General features: G+C 55.8%; 1 protein-coding gene across 3 annotated transcripts; it reads left to right on the top strand.

Annotated features, from left to right (window-relative positions):
• Positions 1–27: 27 nt before the first annotated feature.
• SNORC (secondary ossification center associated regulator of chondrocyte maturation) lies at positions 28–20827 on the top strand. Of its 3 annotated transcripts, XM_051999326.1 has the most exons (4): positions 28–1686; positions 1825–4661; positions 18747–18929; positions 20688–20827. In XM_051999326.1, exons 2-4 carry the CDS (start codon positions 4589–4591, stop codon positions 20795–20797), a joined length of 366 nt encoding a protein of 121 aa, XP_051855286.1. In that variant the 5' UTR covers positions 28–1686; positions 1825–4588; the 3' UTR covers positions 20798–20827. The 3 variants fall into 3 exon arrangements, with proteins under 3 accessions (XP_051855286.1, XP_051855287.1, XP_051855284.1); XM_051999327.1 differs by having other exon boundaries at positions 28–4661; positions 18750–18929; XM_051999324.1 differs by having other exon boundaries at positions 28–4661.
• The last annotated feature ends 548 nt before the right edge of the window (positions 20828–21375 follow it).

Here is a 21375-nt window from a genome sequence, read left to right as displayed (position 1 = left end):
TTCTTTTCTTTCTTTTTTTTTTTTTTTTTTTTTTTTTTTTGGCTAGGGCAAGGGAGGGGAACCTAACTTGTGCAATCATGGAGAGAGTTTATGGTTAACAGATGTTGGTCAATAACAACACCCCATGGATTGTGACTTCCGTGTTCCTTCAGGACAGAGCCACACGGTGCCCTCCCCATCCAGGAGAGGCATCCGGGAAGCTTAACTTTTGGATAACGTCAGCAAGGGTTTGGATGAGGGGGTTAGCTTGGATTGGTTTGAAGTTGCACACCCTTGGCCTGCCTTTGCTGAACATTCTTTTGGAGGGAAAGTTCAAATCTTTCTTCATCAGGCAGTGACATCAAAGCACGCCGAATTCTCCCTCTGGCACACTCCTTCCTTCCTTGGACAAAAAAAAACCTATGATCTGGGAGAGGGACTTTTTTCCTTAATTTTTCTTTCTTGTTAAAAACTGATTTTTCCCATAAATATTTTTACTTCAGAGGAATAGGACCAGTTTGTTTTGGGCCCTTCTACTGAGAATTTGTCTCGTTTAAGAGATAACTAGGATCTTTACCATATGTCTGTATTTGTCTAATTTCATTTTGGGTGGGGATTCACCTTGGCTCCTGAATATACAAGCCCCAAACTCTAGCTGGTTATTCATGGCAGTGTGTGCGTCTGTCTGCTTGCAACCCAGCCCTGGAAAGGGCGTGTTAAAGATCCTGGACTGGCATTTTATCCCGACTTGACCGCCTGCAGTGCTTCTGCTCCTGGAGACCACTGAGGGGCAGGCAGAAGGAAGCCTGGCCGGTTGTGGGGCCTTCTCTTCCAACCCAGAGAGAATCGGCATCACTTGGACTCGCTTTGCTTCGGCCGAGAGTTCCACAAGGCCCGTCCCTCCAGAACCAGGCCCACCCCCTGAAATTGCCCATTGCACTTAGTTTCTGACCTCTCCTTTCTTCTTGCCACATTTTGGGAACGGTCGGAGTGTGCCTGTGGGAGAAAGTGCTGCAGCTGCTGGGGTGGCTCTGTGGGAAGATGGCACCTTCTTCTCCCTCCCCTCCCTTTCCCTCTTCTCTCCTCCCGTCCCACTCCCTTCCCCCCACCCTCCCCTCTCTTCTTCCCTCTCCGCCATCATTGCCTGAAGAAGAGGCCGGAGCTGCTCTGAGAGCAGTTTGGCTTTGGATGATTTTATTTGGTTTATTTTATTTTTATTCTTTGAGAACACCGCTCCTCTTGTCCCTGCCCCCTCCTGAACATGTACAGTAATTCTACAGAGACTGCTGCAAACGTGTATATAGTTTTTGGATCCAGTGGCATGGGGAGACAGGGCACCATCCACAGTTGGGCTCCTGTTCTCCTTTGCTTTGTAAATTCATAAAGGGGGAAAGAGGGATAGTTAAAATGTTTACAAAACTTTAAGCTCCCTCGGAACTTTTGCCAGTGTGGAGGAAAAAAAGAGAAATAAATAAAAACAGTTGTATTATATCTCAGAGGGCATTTTGTGCTTGCTTTTGTCGAGGCTGACTTTTGCAATCAATCACTTCCAAGAGTACAGTCGATCCAAAAGCCCTTTCTCCTCTCAGCTTCACGGAGAAGCCGCAAACAGTCCGCAGCACCCCGAGACCACCCGCCACTCGCTGCCTTTCTGGGGAAAGTTGGTGGTTTTTCCGCTTGCAGATTGAGAGCTCAAAATAAACACTGGTAAGTTAGATTGGAAATGTTTGACCAAACATCTTCACTCCTGTGAGTGTACCCCTACCTCTAGCCTCTCCTATTCCAGCGTGTACTCACCCAAGAAAGTCTGAAACTTGACTCCCCCATCTCTCCTTTTTGTAACAGATGAAAAATTAGGAAACAAACGTGGTTCTTCAGTAATGAGTCACTCAACTCATCAGACACTTTATTTCCACTCTTGAAAACAAGCGAACTCACTTGTACCTGAAAAGCCTTCTAGCAGACATTGGAGAAAGACCACTCTGACCTTGGACTGTTCAGCCTCTCATCTGCTCATGTCTGTCTTTCTGTTTGTCTGGAACAACCCCCGCCCTCCAGCTCACAGCGTCTGTAATTATGCTCTCCCGGGGGACGCTCGCTTTGTGAGCTCAAACGTACTCTCCGTTTCCATTTTATATTCTGTCGTCTTCCTTGCTGTTTGTCCCGGGGTGTTTTTAATGGAAAAATTTCCCATGCAACTCTCAGAAATCCTAAGACCTGGGCTGGAAGGGACCTCAGGGGACCATTGAGTCCAGCCCTTTGCAGCTGAAGAAGCAGGATCAGAGGTCCCGGGCCCGGCTCAGTGTCCCATTAGAGACTAAAGCAGGAGCCCGGGATTTGGACGTGGGTCCTGGGACTCCAAGGCCGGCTCTCCGCGTACTCCACACCACGCTGCCTCTGCCATGGGATGGGTGGAAAGGCGTCTACTCGGCTCAGTCGAGGAGCTTCATTCACTGTAAGCTAATGAGTTTTCTACTTGAGTACAGTTAGGGATGTTTCAGGGTTGTTCTTACAATTTGTTTTCATTTCAAGGAAATCATTGTTAATTTATGCATCGTTTGACCTACCTTGCAATGTATTCTAACCTGGTGAGAAATGGACATATTTATTTTTGTACAAAGCGCCTCTCTGCTGTTGAGTTAATAAAAGTACAAAACCCACTGTGTGTGGAATCTGTAGTGAGACCAGCTCTGCTGCCCCAGGAGGAGGGACGAGCAGACTCGCTCGTTCCAGGCGCAGTAAGTAAGAACAGAGGATTTACTCGGGCCTTCAGGTTGGGAACGGTTTTCGGATGTCTTAGACGTTTAAGAACGGGGTCGCGGTCACTTTTCTAAGTTGGGAACCTCAAATTGATAATTTCTTGGCAGAAGCAACGAAGACCCGTGTTCTTCTCCAAGGCTTGAGCAGAGTCACTGAACTGCAGAAGCCCCGGGTGGCGGTCACGGTCTTGGCCAGAGGGTCTCTCGGGCCCGTTAAGGGATCATCTAGTCCTGGGCTTGCTCATGCTACCGATCCCAAAAGTGATCCTTTCCTCTGAAGGGGAACCACCGAGGGGTGGGAGTGTCTCAGCTTTGGCAAAGCTAAGGAATATCGCACCGTTAGAAAAAGGTGTTTTGGGGCAGTTGTTGGAGTACTTTCTGACATGAAGATGACTCAGCTGAATGGAAGCTCTAGGTGTGTTGGGGTCCCCATGATTCAATTCAGTTTAACAAGTACCTAGTTAGCAGTAACTCTCGTGAGTGCTGGGCAAACTGGTTTTACTGGTGTAGTGGATTCCTGGACAAAGGAAGCCCCTCTGTCAGTGCAGAGTCGAGGCCCAAGTCTGTCCAGAAAAGCACATTGTCTTTAGTAAGTGCAAACCCTGCAAGGAGGAATTTCCAGGAGAAAACACTAGCAGGGCTCGGAAGGGCCGCCTCTGGAAGGTGGCCACGCTTTGGAGGTGGATAGAGGTTTTTCAGACCAGGCCTTGGGTCCTGATGTCGGGTGTGAGGGGCAGGACTGGAGGGAAGAGGGAGCTCAGGCCTTTGGGGACCCTCGTGCAAGATAAGGAGACAGCAGGAGTGTGTTAAGGGGAGTGGCAGTGGTTGGACTGGGACAGGAATAAAGGAAATCTCTAAGTCGCTCACCCAGAGGATGGATTCTAGAGCTCAGACTAGGTGCTGCATGTGCCTCCCAGAAGCAACTCTATGGCCATGCCGACAGTTGTGTCCCGAGCGGGGGTGCCAGAAGCTGATCCGGTGCTGGATCCGGCCGTGGGAGGCGGCGGTTCTCCCGCAGAGTTCCTACGTGGCGCAGAATGTGGTTTAGGAGTCAGCGGGGTGCTGTGGGGTAGAGGATGGGGGCGAGAGCTAGCTACCCCCTGGACCACTGTAGGCAGGTCCTTCCCCTTTCCTAGGCCTCCGTCTGTAACAAAGGAGCTGGGACACCATGTCTCCAAGGCCCCTTCCATCTTCATACCCGAGACCCAAGCAGAGTAGTGCTGGGTAACGGGCCAGACACTGACCGGAATTCCCTTTTTTTCCCAGAAGGGAACAGAACGGGGTTAAGTCGTGCTGAGGTCACGTAGTTAAGAATCAGAACCAGGAATTTTAGCCGGGTCCGGTGCTTGGTCCCGGTCTCCCTGCCTCCTCGGGCCACTTTGGAGAGGGGACTGGGGAGATGGGGAAAGTCACAGGTTCTCCTCTATTCCACTGGATTAGCAGGAGCTCTCGCCAGAGGCAAAGGAGTAGACATAGTATCCCCTGGGATGCCAGGACTTCTCCTGAACTGATCACTTTGTGAGAGTTTTTTCATCAAAATGACTAAACTGGCTTGGAGCTCAAGGACTCTGTGTGTGTGTCTGTGTGTGTGTGAGTTTTTCCTCCCCCCTTTTAATATCCCAAGGGTGGAGCTGCTCCCTGGCTCCAGGAACGCTGGTTTTCTTGGTCAGTCAGTCAGGGAGCGGGTCTGTCTGCCCTGTGTGTGTGCGCATGTGTGTTCTCTGAGCGGGGCAGTGGTGAGCCAATTGGACAGAGTTTGCATTGAAGCAAACTCTTAGAGCTTCCTTAGGCTTTCTTCCCCCTGCCCTGAAGTCCAAGCCAGACCGGCCCCGTGCAGAAGAGGGAGAAGGATGGCTCAGTCCAGGATGACTTGCCTGCTCCTCTTCGTGCTGTCAGCAGCCTTTGTCCCTGCTGTTCTCGCAGGTAAGGAGGACTTTTTTATTTCCAACCTTTCACCAGCCTCCAAGGGGACGACTGATCCTCCCGGGGCTCCTGTGGCCCTCGGATTGAAAACTGACTGGGAAATGACTGGAAAAAGGCCGGGGCTCGCCTGTTGGAAGTTCCCAAGAACATTACAAAGTATAGAAACGGACCGGTACATCTCAGCTGAGGGGGGCTCTTTGGGGGGTGCAGTGTGCCCCATCTTGGTGACTCCTAATGGGTTTGTGACTATGCCCTCCGCAGTCGGATCGTAATTAGTGGCGTTGTCCTAGCCCAAGGGAAGACGTACAGAAAGCACTTCACACGTGTTAAAGTGCGACGGGAAAGGCTGGCTGCCATTATTATTATTTCGGGGAAGGAGTAGCAGCTGTTACAGAGGTGAATGGCCCCTGGGTGACGACTGGGGGAAGCCTGTCAGCAGCGGAGGTCAGAAGCTCTCCGCTGGCTGAAGGGGAAGAGGGGCCGGCGGGAGGAGCAGGGGTAGCGTGGACGGGGTGACGAGTTTGCAGACACCTGGTTCTCATCTAGGCAGGAGCAGATCACAGATTGGCTGAGAGCAGGCGAGGTTTGTGCTGAAGTTTCTGTCGGTACGAGTATCTGGGGGACCCTGTGTCACAAGACCATTAAATAGATGTGAGGAAATGTGCTTTTAATTGGTGGGGGTCGCCTCAGCCTCCGGACAGACCAGGGAGGGCAGAAAAATGGTTCGAATTAGTCTTAGTTCCCACAGCCTCACAGACGGGCTCTGCTTGTTTCTGTCTGACTTTGCCCACGAGCGCCGTTTCCTCCTCCTTCCCTCCAGCACCAATTGTTTGAGGTCCTCGACTCCCAGACCCCTCGTGGGGTCCGTTTGGACCCCCTGTACGAAGCCCCCTGGCGTGTCAGTTTGCCCGTGGTGGTCTCAGGGCAGCAGAGTGACAGTCTTAGCATTCACCGGAAAAGTCTGTCAGTGGAGAAACCCTAAGTCAATAGAAAGGCCCCGAAATGGCGACTGCAGGGACACCTGCCTCCAGCCACCTCGCTCAAGTCTCGAACCTCGTTTTTTAAGATCCCAAGGCCGGGGGACGCCCAGAGCCCAGGTTTCCATGCAGGGAGCTGCGGGAACCGTAGTCAGTGTCAGTCAGGTGCACGTGTGCTTCCTCCGGTAGAGCCTTGAACATTTCCCAGTTATTCAGACAGCACCCACCGGGGACCCGCCGCCACAGCCATCAGCAGGCAGGACCAAGGTGGGGCCCCCGAGTACCTGCAGCTGGAAACGTGTGCGGCTGGGGATGGTGGCGGCCGTGGGTCGCCTTTTCCTCAGCCGATTTGCTCTTTTGTAAATGGGCATGAGAAAGCATCCACCTCCCAGAGTTTCATTCAAAAAGGACGATAACTTCTGTAAAGCACTCTGCTAATTTCTAAAAATAAATTTATTGTATCTTTTATTTTTCTATCTCCTTTTCTCCCCATGTCCCATCTCCCCCTATCAGAGAGCAAGCTCTACAATCCAGAAGGGAAAAAATGGGGGGAAACAGTCCCACAGAGGGGCAGCCTCGGCGCTGTAGGCCGCGCTCCCTGGCCAGGTCTTTTCCTCTGCCAGCTGGCCTTTGTGGGTAGGGGGAGCCCCGTCCCCTGTGTCCCGCATCCCTGCTTCACAAGTGTTAGAGCGTTAAGGAAACACCCTCCCGGCCCGGGACCCTGTGGCCCTCTAAGTGCCATCTGTGTTTTACCGGGGCTTCTTGTTGTCATTTAGCTTTGCCTTGTTCTGGCCATTTCTGGGCCCGTGATTGCTTTGGTTTGGGCAGTTTCTGGCGGGGAAGCCTTTGGCAACGCGTGTCCTTATTAACAACCGGCGTTTGTGGAACGTGAGGCTGGCGGAGGGATTTCTGTAACCCGCCCATTCTGACAGCGGCCTGTGGGGCTCCCAGCTCAGAGCCCCGGGCCCGGGGTCACACAGTCGCTGAGTGTCTAAGGCAGGATTTGAATTCAGAGCTTCCAACATCCCAACTCCTAGCCACTCCATGGCCAGTCTTGCTGATAGGAATCTGAAGGGCCGGCCCTTGGACCTCATGGTACGCTGCCAGGGTCCGGGGGCTGGAGCACTGGAGCCTTCCAGGGGAGGAGAACTCCCAGGGTGTGGCCTTTGGGGAGGTTCCTGGGGCTCATGCAGAGATGGGCCCCCAGGTCTGCTTCCGGGACCAGCCCTCACCCCAGTGAGATCCCCCTCCCCCCTCACTGGCCTCCCATGTATACAAAGTGTTTGATAATACAGGTAAAAATAAGGGGGCTTCCTTTCTCTGCCTGGTTTCCCCTTTACGACGCCCTCTTGATCTTCTCGGCTATGGCAGATGCTTTGGGCTGTTTTTCCAGAGGAAGGAACAGATTTGACCTGACCATCGATCCCCACGTGGGGGGTGGTTGCCAGGGTCGAGGGTCCATGTGCCCGAGGGAGTCCCAGGCAGCCGGGTCCCTTCCCCACATCTGGCTCGTTGCTCTTCCTCCTCCTCCTCGGCACAGGCTCCACTCGTCCCCACTGGGTCCTTGCTGGGACCGCCTTTCGGCAGCCAGGCCCGGCCTTACCCAGAGGAGGAGCCCGGCCACGCGGAGGTTGTGGGCCTCGGTGCCAGCTTGTGGGCAGAGCCAGTGAGGGGGCGTCTCTGGAGCCCTCCTCCCCTCCCCCCCTCGGGGTATCCAGGCTCGGTGGTAACTGGGACTCCTGCAGGAGCTCCCGGCGGGCTCCCGGGGACCGGGCCTCTGGGTAGAGGGCTGGAAATTGCTATTTTTCCTCCTCAGGCCTGTCCTCCCTTCCTCTCCCAACACAGCTGGAGGCTCACAGAGGCCCGGGCAGAGCAGGGGCCGGGGCACGGTTCCCCCCGGGTTCCTGCCCTTTCCTCCAGCCCTTCCCCTGGGGTCGGCACCGAGGCCACAGGGCTGGGACCAGAATTGGAGAATGTGGGTGCAAACCCCAGCCCCCGAGGGACGGGCCGGCCAGTTTGCTTTGGGGGGGGGTGCCCTCATTTTCTTCTCCTGTAAATGGCTCAGGAGTTCTCCTCTTGAGCCCCGAGAGCTGATTTTATGGGTGGATGATTACTTTGCTATAGTCCGTTTCCTTAGGAATGATTGAAGGAGCCAAAATTCAGCTTTTACTGAGTCAAGGCCTGAGCTCAGCCCCGGAGAGCAAAGGGAAAGTCCGGGCAGCCCTGGCCCCCGGTGCCCACCGAGGAAGGGCCAGCTCGGGGAGGGGGGGCCTGGAAGCCCGGCCCGGGCCACGTTAGGCTCTCCTGCCTGAGCTGGCCACAGACAGGGGCAGGTGAGGACAGGGGCCGCGGCGGGTCTGGGCTCCGTTGGCCAGAGGAGGAGAGGAGCAGGCCAGTGGGGAGCTGGTGGCCGCCTCTGGCCGGAGGGCGGGCGCCCCTGCACACCCAGCCCCTTTCTCTGGGTAAACAAGTTTGTTTAACGTTGGGCCCGACCGCGGTGCTCCCTGCCCCTTCGTGCTCGGCCCTCACAGAGGGTCCTTTGTGCTGGCCATGAAGGGCGCTTTCATCCCTGCCCTGGCCACTCGCCCACCTGGGGCCAGACAGCCTGCTCCTCACTGCCTAGTCCACTTGGTCCCTGCTCCCCAGAACTAACGGGCGCAAGGGAGAGGGAGTCGGGGCCACGGCGCCATTTTAGGGAGCGACCTGGGGTCCTTCCCGCCCCCCCAGTGGTGGCCCTGCCTGGGCCCCGAGCAGCCTGAGCAAGGGTCCCCAGCCTCTGCTCCGGGGGGGCCTCGTCGTCAGACAGTTGCCCGACACCCACTTGGCCCGTGGCAGCTCCGACCAGTGGGAACCAGCAAGCCCCTCTCCCCTCCCAGAGAGGCTTTAAGTGCTTGGAGACGGCCCCGTTTCTCAGCTGTCCCGTTTCTCTCCGACCCTCCTAGAGCTGACGCCTCCCCCACCCGCATCTGTGGCCTTCCCAGAGCGGGGCTTCCGCCACCCCACGCCAGCCCCGAAGGGAAACGACCGGTCAAGTTTGTGGTCCCCTCAGACCCCCAGATCTTTTTTCAGAAGAACTAGCCGTGTGTCCCCTCCTTGTCCTTGTGCAGGAGTCACCTCCCCGTCGGGTTTATTCCCCCTTGCACTGTCACTGCCCCGCCAACGGGCACGTCCCCCGCTCTTCGTCTCTCCGACTTCTGCTCCCCGGTGGAGTTGGGAGAAGTGATGCGCCGGCACGAAGGGGTGCGGGACATCGGGGTAACTGTCTCTGGCCCTCTGTGCTGGGTCGGGAGCAAAGTCTGAGCCCTGAGCCGACTCCCCGTCCTCCCTCTTCCCCAGTGCTCGGGAGTGATTTGATCATCCTTCGCCTGTTGCCCTAAACGAGATGAGGTCTAAAGGCAGTGGCCATTGCCCCCTCGAAGCCCATGTCCCAGGGACAGCCCAGCCCCCACAAACATGGAAGGCCCTGCTGTCTCCGCCCCCTCCCCAATCCCGTCCGCCAGTGCCCCGATACCATGGGCCACCCCCTCGGGAGCCAGCATTCACCCCCTTCCTCGCCCCTCCCTCCCCCCTGCCCCGGCCTCCAGCCCTTACTAAACAGCCGCTAGCGTTTCCCCAATGGATCTGGCCGACGGCCCAAAGGTCTGAGCCCAGCTGGGAGAGGGGACCCAGACCCGTGGCCTTCTCTGCCTCCCCGGCCTCCCCCGCAGCCTCACGCAGAGGGCCCGACCTCCCCTCCCTGCCCTCCCCGAGGAGGCCTCTAGCATCCATCCTGGCGCGGGCTCAGGGCACCGTTGCATCCCACGGGGAGGACGGGCGCGGGGCAGGTGTGTCCTCCCAGTGGTCACTCGGGGATGACCTCCTGGCTCTAACACTCTGAACTGGGGGCAAAGTGGCCCAGGGCGACGGGAAGAAGGAAGCGGCCCGAGGCCTCTGCCTGCTCTCGAGCCCTTTCTTGGGGTACAGGCCCTGCCCTCGGGGAGACATTCTGAAGGGAGGGATGCAGAGGAGAGGCCAGAGCGTCCTCCCTTACATTGGGCTGTCCTGTCAGGTCAGGGGGGGTCCTAGCTCCCCGTCCAACACTCGGCCCCAGGACCTGAGGCTGAGGCTGACCCGCTTTTTACGGAGGGGGAAACTGAGGCAGAGAGGGTGACTGTCTCCCCTCCCTCTCCCTCGTGCACCTCAGTCACCATAGACTGCCCGGAACAAGAGGAATTTTGGGGTCATTAGTGAAGTACAAAGGTGACAGAAGGGGAGAGGTAGCGGGCTCTGGCCCGTTCACCTCGGGGTGGCTTTGGTCCAGTCACCTGGTCTCCCTGGGCCCGGGCGTCCTTGGTTAGAGGATGAGGGCCTTGGGCTCCAAGGCGGGGTACCCCAAAAGGCTTAGTTGTTTGCCAGGTGAATCAGTCTCCAAATGAGGGCCCTGAGAAGCCGTCCTCCCTCCCCCACCGTGTTCCACTGGAGGAGCAGCTGTCCTCCCTCCCCCCTTCCCCACTGTGCCCCACTGGAGGAGCAGCTGTCCTCCCTCCCCCCCCACCCCGTGCCCCATTGGAGGAGCAGCCATCCTCCCCTGCCCCACCCCACTGGCCCTGGGGAGAGGCCGGCTTGTGCGGGGACCACTGGCCACAGCCGCGCCCTCAGGCTGGCCGGCCTCCTGCCGCTGGGAGGAGAAGACGGGCAGCCGTGAATCTGTCCCTTTGTCTGGGCTCTCCCAGGTACCCCGGGACGGGCTGTTTGTTTATCTTCAGGGCCTGGAGGTCCGTTAGCCCCCAACGCCGGGAGCTGCGGCCAGGCGGACCCACGGAGGACACTCGGGCCTTGTCTCTCCAGAACATCAAACGCTTTTCTCCAGGACATAAAATTAAACCATTGGCCCCCACCTGAAACCCATCTCCGGGGGGTGGGAGGGGGGATGTCAGAGCCCCCCTCCCTAAGGTGGGATGGGAGTGGGAGCTGCTGCCGGCCAGCGTACACACGGGGGCAGTCACACCTTCCCGCAGGACGGGCCTGGATAAAGCGGATCTTTATTTCCTCCGACCTTGTTTCAGCCCAGAGGGTTTTTCCTTTTTTAGTTTTTATGACAGTCCAGAGGCTTTTACCACCTTTGTGGGACCGTGTCATCTCCACAGGCGCCGAATCAAGGCTTGGGGCCGCCCGGGGACCCCCACGCCCCAGAACCCGCACATCCCTCTTGATCTTGCGTTTGCCTGAAAACTGTTGCAGGGGGGGCTTCGTGGGGCCCAGCAGTGACCCCCGGGGTCATCACAGTGGGAGGGGGAGGCGGCTTCATGGCGGCTGCGTCCCTCCTCCTGCTTGCCTCCGCCCCTCAGAAAAAGAGGGGAAATGCTTGGAGCCTGTTAATTATCCCCCCAAATCTGCCATAGCCGGCAGTCCTCCACACAGACTCACACAAAGAGCGGGGGACTGAGCACTTCGTAGGCGCCAACCTTGTTCTTTGTAACTGTCTGTCTTCTCAATCCAACACACATTGAGCGCCTATTGTATACAGCCAATGCACAGTGTCCCAGGCAGAAGGTACCGAAGGGGTGGGGAAAGGACCAAAACCCAAAAAACTCATTCAAGAAAGAACGTTGGTAACTCTAGTCCCTTGTTGTTGTGAACCAGCTAGACCGGCCCAATAATTCTGGCTCAAGGGTAAGACCGTTAATAAGAGACTTGTGGAGTCGGAGACATTATAAATGCAAGGAAGGTAGAGCCCATGGAATCCAGCTTCTCCTTTTACAGATGGGGAAACCGAGGCCCTGAGAGGTGACCTTGGCGGTTAGCTCCTGCCTCCCTCTGGCTGCCTTCCGTCTTAGGGGGAGGTGATTGTTTCCTCCTCCTCCCCATTTGAATGTCAGCGAGTTGGGGGCAGGCGCTGTTTTCACCTTTGTCTTCGAGCACATAGTAGGTCCCTGATACATGCTTGCTGCCGGAAGCGCCCATTCCGAGGGGCGCCTCGGGCCGAGCCTGACAGCAGGACTGGGAGGTCGGGAAGCCGGAGCCGTTCTCCAAGCCGAGATGTCCCATCCTCCTCCTGTGGCCCTCTCCAGACCCACAGTGTTTGCGGGGGGCCAGCCAGGGAGCACTGTCCCCAGGTGGCCCCCTCCGGGCCAGGTGGTTGTGGGAGGGGGTCAATATTGGTCCAGGGTGGGGACAGCTGCTGGCGCGCCTTCCCCTGGCTCCAGTTGTTGATTGACCAAATGTTTGTACTTGGGCCCTATTTTTAGTCTGTTTTGCTGTCCCCACCTCCCCCTGTCCACCCACCCAGGACCACAAGAGCCCTTTCGCTTCCAGCCTCCCCTCACCCCTCCCCATGAGAGTGCGCCACTGGGTGGGCTGAATCTGCGTCTGTCCCCACCTAGGGATGTCCAGTGTGGCCACCATGGCGGCAAGGGGAAACGGGCTCAGAAAAGAGCCCAGCAAAGAGGAGGCAGGAGGCCGGGATTCTCGTCCTGCCTTTGCCACGTGCTGTGGCTTTGGGCTACACGCTTCCCTCAGAACCTCGGGTTTTCCATCTGTAAAAGGGGGCTGGTGGAGGTCTCGGGGGTCCAGCTGCGAGGCTCAGGGTCCTGAGAGGCTTGGCTCTCCTGTTACCTCCGCATCCGGGGGAGAGAGCGCGGGACAGATAGTGCAGCCCTTTCCCCAGTCAGCCCATCTCTGAGTTGGGGGTAGGGGCCTGTCTGCTTATGGGCCCAGCTGCCAGGACAGGGGGAGGCTTAGACCCCTTCTTCCCAGCGGGCATCCTGCATGCCCGGCCTCCCTTCACCAGGACCTGGCCCGGCCTCCCCTCACTGGGACCCTCCCCTCACCAGGACCTAGCCCAGCCTCCCCTCACTGGGACCCTCCCCTCACCGGGACCTGGCCCAGCCTCCCCTCACTGGGACCCTCCCCTCACCGGGACCCGGGCCCAGCCTCCCCTCACCGGGGCCCACGCCCAGCCTCCCCTCACCGGGGCCCACGCCCGGCCTCCCCTCACCAGGACCTGGCCCGGCCTCCCCTCACCGGGACCCGGGCCCAGCCTCCCCTCACCGGGGCCCACGCCCGGCCTCCCCTCACCAGGACCTGGCCCAGCCTCCCCTCACCGGGGCCCAGGCCCAGCCAGGCAGCCAGGTGCTGGGCCCCAGGCGCGGGGGCCTGAATACCGAAGGCCTTCCCGTCCCTGGGTGACATTCCCGGTGGTTTCGGTGGGGACCTGTGGAATGTCTCCCCTTCTCGCCGGGGCCTCTCACTTGTCCCAGTCGCACAACAGAGGCATTGATGGGCCCGCCAGGCGGCTCCTCCCTGGGCAAACAGCCCCACCCGGCCGGGCTCCGCTCGCAGCCTCCCCGGGAAGAGTCCGATACCTGGGAGAGGCCTCTGATCTTAGCATCGACCCCGAGCCGGAGGGATCCTCGGCGGCCTCCGTGTCTCTGCCGTGCAACAGAGAGTCTTTCTCCGACTCCCCCTTCCCTGGCCCCGGCCCAGCTCCGCGAGGCTCGGCCCAAGCAGCCTTTCCTCGTCCCCTCCCTGCCCGTCTTCAGCGCACAGTAGGAGCTTAAACACTCGTTGGCCAGTTGGGGGCGGGGGGCAGTGCTGCTGGATCAAAGAGCTCAGGGGCAGGGGGCACGACAAGAGCGGAGGTACTTTTGTACCTATAAAAACCGTTGGTGACTGACGCGATGTCTCAGGCACAGGAGGATGGAAGCTCCCTGAGGGTAGGGCTCGGCTCTTGCATTGCTCCTGTCTAGGACCTGGGCGGGCCTGAAGCACATGGCTGAGTGAGGCGTGTTGCACTGGACCTAGAAAGTCATCGTTAATGAATGTTGATGTCAGCAGGGAAGGAAGTCGCTCTTAGAGGGTCCCAGGGAAGCAGGGAAGGAAGTTTCTCTTAGAGGGAAGCAGGGGAGGAAGTCTCTCTTAGAGGGTCCCGGGGAAGCAGGGGAAGAAGTTTCAGGTGGAGAGTCTCTGGGAAGCAGGGAAAGAAGTCTCTCTTGGAGGGTCCCGGGGAAACAGGGGAGGAAGTTTCTCTTAGAGGGTCCTGGGGAAGCAGGGAAGGAAGTTTCTCTTAGAGGGTCCCGGGGAAACAGGGGAGGAAGTTTCTCTTAGAGGGAAGCAGGGGAGGAAGTCTCTCTTAGAGGGTCCCGGGGAAGCAGGGAAGGAAGTTTCTCTTAGAGGGAAGCAGGGGAGGAAGTCTCTCTTAGAGGGAAGCAGGGGAGGAAGTCTCTCTTGGAGATTCCGGGGGAAGCAGGGAAGGAAGTTTCTCTTAGAGGGAAGCAGGGAAGGAAGTCTCTCTTAGAGGGTCCCAGAGAAGCTGTCCTTAACTCTTCTGCTGTTTTTGTTGATTAGTCTAATAGAACAGCCTTGGAAAGAAAGGTGTTACTTTCTGGATCCCAGTAAAATTATATGTAATTGGCACAAATGTCACATCAGTTTCCTAGACATAGGATAAGAAAGTTTGTCTGAAAAAGAGGCAGAGATTTCTGATTCTCGGTAGCGGGGCAGCTGGTGGTACCAGAGCGCACAGAGCCGAGCCTGCAGTCAGGGAGACTTCAATGACAGAGTAACCTCCGATACCAGCTAGCTGTGTGGCTTGGTCCCTTAGTCCCGTCTGCCTCAGTTACCTCATCTGTCGAATGGACTGGCGTTGGAAATGGCAAAGCACACCGGCATCCTTGCCAAGAAAACCCGAATAGGGTCACAAAGAGTCGAAGGCAACTGAAAACCAACCGACTCACGGCAGCGTGTTCCGTAGGAGTCCGGAGCATGAGACATTTGGGCAATCGAGGAAGCTGATAAGATCTCGGGGTCCGGAGATTTTAACTGTATTTGGCTAGCAGCCTGGTAGATCCCATGGGCTCCTTGGATATTTCTAAAAGCATAGAATAAAAGTGTTGCCAAGGAAGCCAATTCTTTTGCAATATTTTTCCCATCCAGGGTCACGTGCTCTTTGAAATCCAGCCAAGGATCCTGTGGGTCCGGGAACCCTGGTCTAGAGGCTGGGAGCGAGACTAGAAACCTCAAGTCGTGCCCCAAGGGTTACGTGGAATGGATTGAGGGTGTGTAGCCGCAGAAAGAAGGCTTTGGGGGGCGCGGGAGATCAGCCTTCTAGTATTGGAAGGGCCGCCCTTTGGAAAAGGGATCAGCCTTGTTCTCTTCGGTCTCGGAGGAGGAGCCGGGACAGCCATGGAATGGCAGAGGCAGAGTGGGCTGCTCGAGGTCTCCAGGCAAAGGCTGGATGGCCACTCCCCAGGACGGCCACGGGACATATAGACCGGGGTGTTAGCGGCCTGATGTCTCACTCTACAAATGACATTGTAGAGAACTCAAGGGCTAGCCTTGGACTGCCAGGGGCCTGCCTCAGTCCGAGAGGAGGGTTTGAGAATCTGATTGGAGAGTGACCCAGTCAGCCTCTTGTCCGTCATCTACACGGATCAGTACGGTCCAAATGCGTCACCTTTGTGAGGGGCAGGACTCCCGGGGATGCCGGAGGTGCTGAAGATTGTACGTCTGTTGTCCTGGGAACAAGTGTGGAGATAGAGCCAGGTGGGTTTGATGGGACAGGAGCCCTTTAAAGGCGGAGGCCCTGTCTCAAATGTTCCCATGGCACGCAGCAGAGCCGGGCATGATGGGAATGGTGCCTGTGCAGGATTTCCGAGATAGTAAAACCTTCCAAGTTTCCTAGAGAGAAAATCCCTGTCTCAGGGACTGGATTTTAAAAAGTAATGTTATTATTGATTGAGAGGAAGGAAGAATATGATTCAGCATCAGTTCTCAGACCTAGATTCCCGATTCTTTGCTGCAATGAAAAGAAACATCGATTTTTTTTTTACGTTGTTTTCTCCAGCGTCCCTCCCTTTCCACCTCCCAGAGCGCCAGCCCACGTAAAACATTAGAGGCTCAGAAAGATGGGCAGCCACCTTAGGGATGGGAGGGAGGCTCAAGCTCGAGCTAGATTTGGGAGCAGATTGGGCCCCTCCCACTCTGAGGTGGTATGGACAGCCCCGCCAGAGAGGGCCCTGGCTTCTGAGCAGATCGCTTCGCAGGATGGACCATCTTCCCTGGGATGCTCTTGCCCCGGGTTCTGGGCTCCGTGTCCTCCAGAGGAGAAAAGCAAAAACGATTGTTAGAAAGCTCCCGCAGCGACTGCCCTGGGTGTGCTGCACCTTTCTACTTGAGTCAAATGAGAAGCCCTTCTTAAGCACCTACTATGTGCCAGACACCCTACTATGCCTTAGGGACACAGAGACGGTAAACTAGTCACTCCACACTTCCCTCCAGAATCAAATAGGAAATTTTCAGCTTAGCTCTTTCCTGTCTGTTTTATTTGCCTCCAAAGGCGTAATATTCCAGTGATGCCGGCTTCGTCTCGTTTCCACCCACCCTGCTTCTTCCCATATCCTCTGCAGTGACCCTGCCTGGGCTGCCCTCGCTCTTGCCCTCTGTCTCCTGGCTCCCCGGCTTCCTGCAGGGTCAGCTCAAACTCTGTCTTCTGCCAGAAGCTTTTCTAGGAGGCCCCTCGGCACGCACCGCAAACGCTGCCTTCCCTCTGAGATCACACCAAGGTTTACCCAGAAACCTTCAAAGAGGGGAAACCAGGCCCGTCGACTCTAGAAGCTCACTCATGACGTAAAGGGGCTGCGATCTATTTTAGTGAGTGAGTGATTCCTGAGGGAATCAGGAAAGAATCAGAGAATAAACTATCACAAGGGGAAAATGAATGTGCTCTAGATCCTTTACAGCAGTTTCTCATTGCAAAAAAGAAAAAGCCAGAAACAAGCCTCGTTGTACAACTGGACTAGAAAAACTGCAGCGTGCTGGAGTCACAACTATGGCTGCCGATGCTTTAGCAACACAATCTCACGGGAGCCCCTCTCCAGCCCAGCGACTTGGTAGGACAGAGAGTTTCACCCCCATTTTACAGATCCGGAGTCTGAGCTAGAGGCAACCCTCTCGGGGAAAGCTCGTTCAAACCAGAATCTGAAAGAGGAGCCCCATGATATTCCGGAGACTCGGGTGAGCTGATGATCATGAGCTGCGAAGGGTTGGAGGTAGAATTTAAAGTTGAGAAGGCTTTTCCTGCTGTGCCCCCTGAAACCGAAAAAATAAGAGGGGCTGAAAGCGGGGCGAGAAGACGGGGATGGATCACAATTTGCAGGGACTATGGATGTGGGGCAGGGAGGGAGGCAAAGGAAGGGAGTGTGGAAACAGGAACTTTGTGAACAGCAAAGCAGCCAGCAGCGTCACGGGCAGGAGGAGCCGGGCTCCATCCCCTCCTGTGACATGTCCCGGCGGAGCCCCGCATATACCAGGTGCTACACTAGGGCATGGAGACAGAGACAAAAAGAAAAATGCCCCTTTCTTCTTTGAGGGGAGGGATGGGAGCAGCATGGTCACTAGTCAGTCTGGAAATGAAATCGAAGCAAAGAGAACGCTGACAACCAAGGGTAGTTACTAGACTGAGGCGCTGTGATGCGATGAAAAAACGCTAATTGGCTTGGGAGGTGGAGTGTTCAAAGGGTTTCAAAGTCTGGCTCGGCCACTTGCCACCTGGGTCATCTTGGACGAGTCTCTGTCTCGGTTTCATCATCTGTCAATCTGCCTTAAAGGTCAGCTGAGGGGAGAGCGCTTTGTGGACTTTAAAAGTCGTAAAAATCAATGGTGGTATCATCATCATCATCATCATCATCATCATCATCTTATTCTTACCTCACAGTTGCAGTGCTACAATTCTTTTTTTTTTTTTGCTTGAAAGTCCTCTATTTTTATTTTTTCGAGTAAATTTATTTTTAATTCATATTGCTTTATGAATCATGTTGGAAGAGAACAATCAGAACAAAAGGGAAAACCATGGGAGAGATAAAAAAAAAAACACACAGAAAAAAGAAGTGAACTCACATGTGTTGATTTCCATTCGGTCTCCTTGGTGCTTTTTCTGGATGCAGATGGCGTTTTCAGCCCAACGTGCTGCAGTTCTTTATTTTAATACGCATTAGATTGTCCTGGGTGGGGGTGGGGGGCAAATAACCGCTATTTGTAGATGAATAAACGCCATGGGATGGAAACCATCTTCCGCAGGTCATTGGAAGCATCCTTGGGACGGATCCGTAGTAGACAGGATGGTGAAGAGGCCGTATTCCTCATCCTGCTCCCGTGTCCTTTCAGTTTCTTCCACAAGGACTCCATCTTTTGATAGTTTTTCATCGCATCTACTTGGAGGTTGCGAGTATTCACTCTGGCAAAACCTAGAAAAATGCTGTGCTTCGCTTTTTCTGGATCAGCCAAATGTGGGCATCAGTTTTATCTGTGAAACGGTCCAGGTCCCATAGAGGTCATTTGTCGAATTCTCAAGTGTCTCTTCCCCCATTTGGTTTCTTCTTTAGTTTAGTTTAGTTTCACTCTCAGTAGCTGAAGGGAAAGAAATGCCTGTCGGGGGGCAGCTGGGTGGCTCAGTGGATAGAGCACCAGCCCTGAAGTCGGGAGGACCTGAGATCAAATGTGAACTCAGACATTCAACACTTCCTGGTTGTGTGACCCTGGGCAAGTCACTTAACTCCAATTGTCTGAGCAAAACAAACAAACTCCATGGGAAGACGTTTGATATTCTGGAGTTTGCCTTTGGCTTTCTTCAAGTCTTAGCTACAGTCCTCCTTACTGCATTTTTCCTGTCCCAGTTCTCCTTCGTCTCAGGGCCTGAGATTAGCTGTTTCCCTCTCTCCATCTTACTTATATGTAGTACTTTGTATGTCGTCTCCACCATTAAAACACCGGCTCCTCGAGGAACTTTTGACCGTGCCTGGCACACAGTAGGTGCTTAATAAATGCTCGTTGGCTTGATTTGTACTTGTACGAGAATTCGCCAATGCAAGTTTCTGATGGTCTATGATTCCGGCCCCCGTTTGCATCTTCCGAGGGTTTCAGTAGCGCCGAGTTGTTAGTAGCCTACGGTGGTTGCTGGTGTTCCTTTGCCAAGCCCGTGTGGATGAGCCATTCGTGCCTGCTTAAGGTGGATTTTCTGCTGACGGGGGTCAGGGAGCCCTCCCGGGCTGGGCTGCTGGTGGTCAGTGCCTGACCTCGAGGCCGATCTCGTCGCCGCCTGTCTCCTGGCATCTTTCTTTGTTCTGTTTTCCAGCAGAGTATCCCCAAGGCCCTGTGCCCACGCTGTGGAACGACCCCGGGGAGCTGCCGTCGGGAGTGGGGCCCTTCGAAAGCACCACCCACTCCCACGCCTCCGACGCCACAGACCTCCCCGTCTACACCTCCGAGTACGAGCCGGAGGACACCACCCATCTGCACCGGCTGGATAACGACACTGGTACGGGCTCTCTCAGGGGTCCTTGGGGGGGGCAAAGTGAGGCTCGTCTCTCCCCCTTACTCCTGACACACACCTTTCCCTACCATTCTGACAGAGGAACAAACCCCCCAGTACACGGGAGGGGGGAAGGGGCCTCCAGCAAGTCCTCACTACCTCAGTCTACCTAGCTGTAAAAGGGAGACTTTAGGGCTACTAGGAGGAGAAAGGAGGAGTGCTATGACCCCTGGGGTCAGAATATTCCTCTTCCAGCCTCAGCAGAATTAGGGGCCTGGGAGAAGGCTGGCTGGCAGAGCAGAAAGGGGATCCGGGTTCAAATTTTGACTCGGCCGCTTACCACCTAGGTGACCTCGGGCTATTGAAGGGGGAAGCAAAGGGAATAAATATAAAATACCCACTCTTTGCCAGGCACTATGCTAAGAGTTTTACAAATGTTCTCTTATTTGAATAAATGGAGGCAAACAGATTAAGTGACTCGCTCACAGCTAGTTAGTGTCTGAGGCTGAATTTGAACTCAAGTCTTCTTGATTTCAGCCCTCCCTTTACTGTCACCCAGTTTCCCATGAGCCTTGTGTGTACAAGTGTATCTGCATGTATGTATGTACACCTACAGGTGTATCTGCATGTACGTATGTACACCTGCATGTGTATTTGCATGTATGTAAATGCACTTGTGTGGGCACACATGTGTAGTGGCTGCCCACGAATCCTCGTTGTGAAACACAGAAGGGCCTGGGTAACTCACAGACGACTCCAGACTCAGGAACTGACTGCCTGATTCTCCCTTTCCCATGTGATTTCTTGTTACCACACGGGGGCCAGTCAGTAGCTGGGGAAGGAAAGAAATGCCTGGGGGAGGAAGATCGGGGCTGTCCTCACGAACCCATTTACTCATCAGACCCCAGTTTTGGCACCAGAGGAGACCTTGGGTCACAGCAAGCCACAGAGCCAAGGTTCAACCCCAGAGATCATTGAGTCCAACCTGCAGATAAGAAAACTGAGACCGAAATGGGAAAGTGTCTTGTATGAGGTTCATAGGTAGACAAAGTGCAGACTCGCTTCCTTTGATTCAGATTCAGCCTTTGCTGGCACCCCCCGCGCCTCTGCCCTCACTCCACAAAGTGATTAGGGGGCACTTCGGGAGGTAAGACCCAGTGTTGTCTCCCCGGAGCTTCTGATCTGGCAGCCGAGCGCAGGGAGAAAGCCTTAGCTCTCGAGTCCGAGAACCCCGAGCACCTGTGGGCCTCTGGGCCTCGTCCCCGGGAGCTGGGTTAGCGAGCTCTGAGCCCCTCCAGCCCCGCCTCTCCGACCCCGTGCTCCTACGCACCAGGTAGGTCGGGCCCACCCGCGGGGGAGACGGCTTTGTCGAGCCCTGTGCGGCTGCTGGGAGCGGCCTGGCCAGAGACGGACTTTTCGGTCTCGTGCCTTAGAAGTGTCCGGACCAGGAAAGACGGTATCCAGAGCGACTCGTGCGCTCCATGAGTGATTGCCAAGTGGATGGATTAATGACAGATAGTTTTATCCTCAGTCAGTATTTCCCCCATTCGTTGTGCTCCGGGGTGACCCCGTGGGGAAGAGGTTTCGGACACTGTATTGATTTGGGAAGGGAGGGGCCAGGCTGACCTCCGAGCTCCCCTCCAGCTCTGCAGTTCTGGGGTTCCGGTGCTGGCTCCTCCTTGCCCCAGGCCTTAGGGCCACGTTCTGAATCCCATAGTTAGGCCCGGCTCCTCCGCCTCTCACATTTCCCTCTGCCTTCCCTAGGGTCCTTGGGCCCCGGAGCCATCGCTGCCATCGTGATCGCCGCCCTGCTGGGCACCTCCGTGGTCCTGGCATTGATCGTCATCACTCTGCGAAAATTCTCCACATCCTGAATGAAATAAAAAGGGTCTTGTTTTTCCGAACCTCTGGATTTGGCTACGCTCACTTGGCACAGCCCTGTCTTCTGCGCATCTGTCTCCTCTTCCTCCTCCTCTGCTGCTCCCTGGCACCCGAGATAGGGAAAGACCCGAAGGCCCTTTACCGAGATTCTTAGTTGCCTCCTGCTGGTCCCAGTAGTCCCAGGGTGAGAGACTGGCCCCGTGGAGCATCCTGGGGTCCTCGAGCTTGCCCTGGGTGAAGGGTAGACTCAGAATGGTCGACCCTTGGGGTGGGATTGTTTCTTACATGCGGCTCTTCTTGGCTTTGGCCTAGAACAAGAATCCTTACCTAGAGAGTTCCTTGGATGGGGAAAAACTGAAATTGAGCATTTTATTCCGAGAAAGGGTCCAGGGCCTTCACTAGATATACTGCCCGAGGGGTCCTGGACACAAACAAGATGAAGCAGCTTTGGGTGGAAGGCTGGGTTGTCGTGGCGGGTGGGGGAGACGAAGAAGCCTTGTTTCTTGTTTCAGCTGCCAAAGAGCCTCTTGTTGTGCCCTAACTTGTCCTGCTTCCTTTTTCACTCAGCTGA

This window comes from Antechinus flavipes, chromosome 4 (genome assembly GCF_016432865.1).
Source record: "Antechinus flavipes isolate AdamAnt ecotype Samford, QLD, Australia chromosome 4, AdamAnt_v2, whole genome shotgun sequence".
In the NCBI taxonomy this organism is placed as follows: Eukaryota; Metazoa; Chordata; class Mammalia; order Dasyuromorphia; family Dasyuridae; genus Antechinus; species Antechinus flavipes.
The sequence above is the reverse complement of the archived record's forward strand: the minus strand, read 5'-3'. Positions and strand labels throughout refer to the sequence as shown.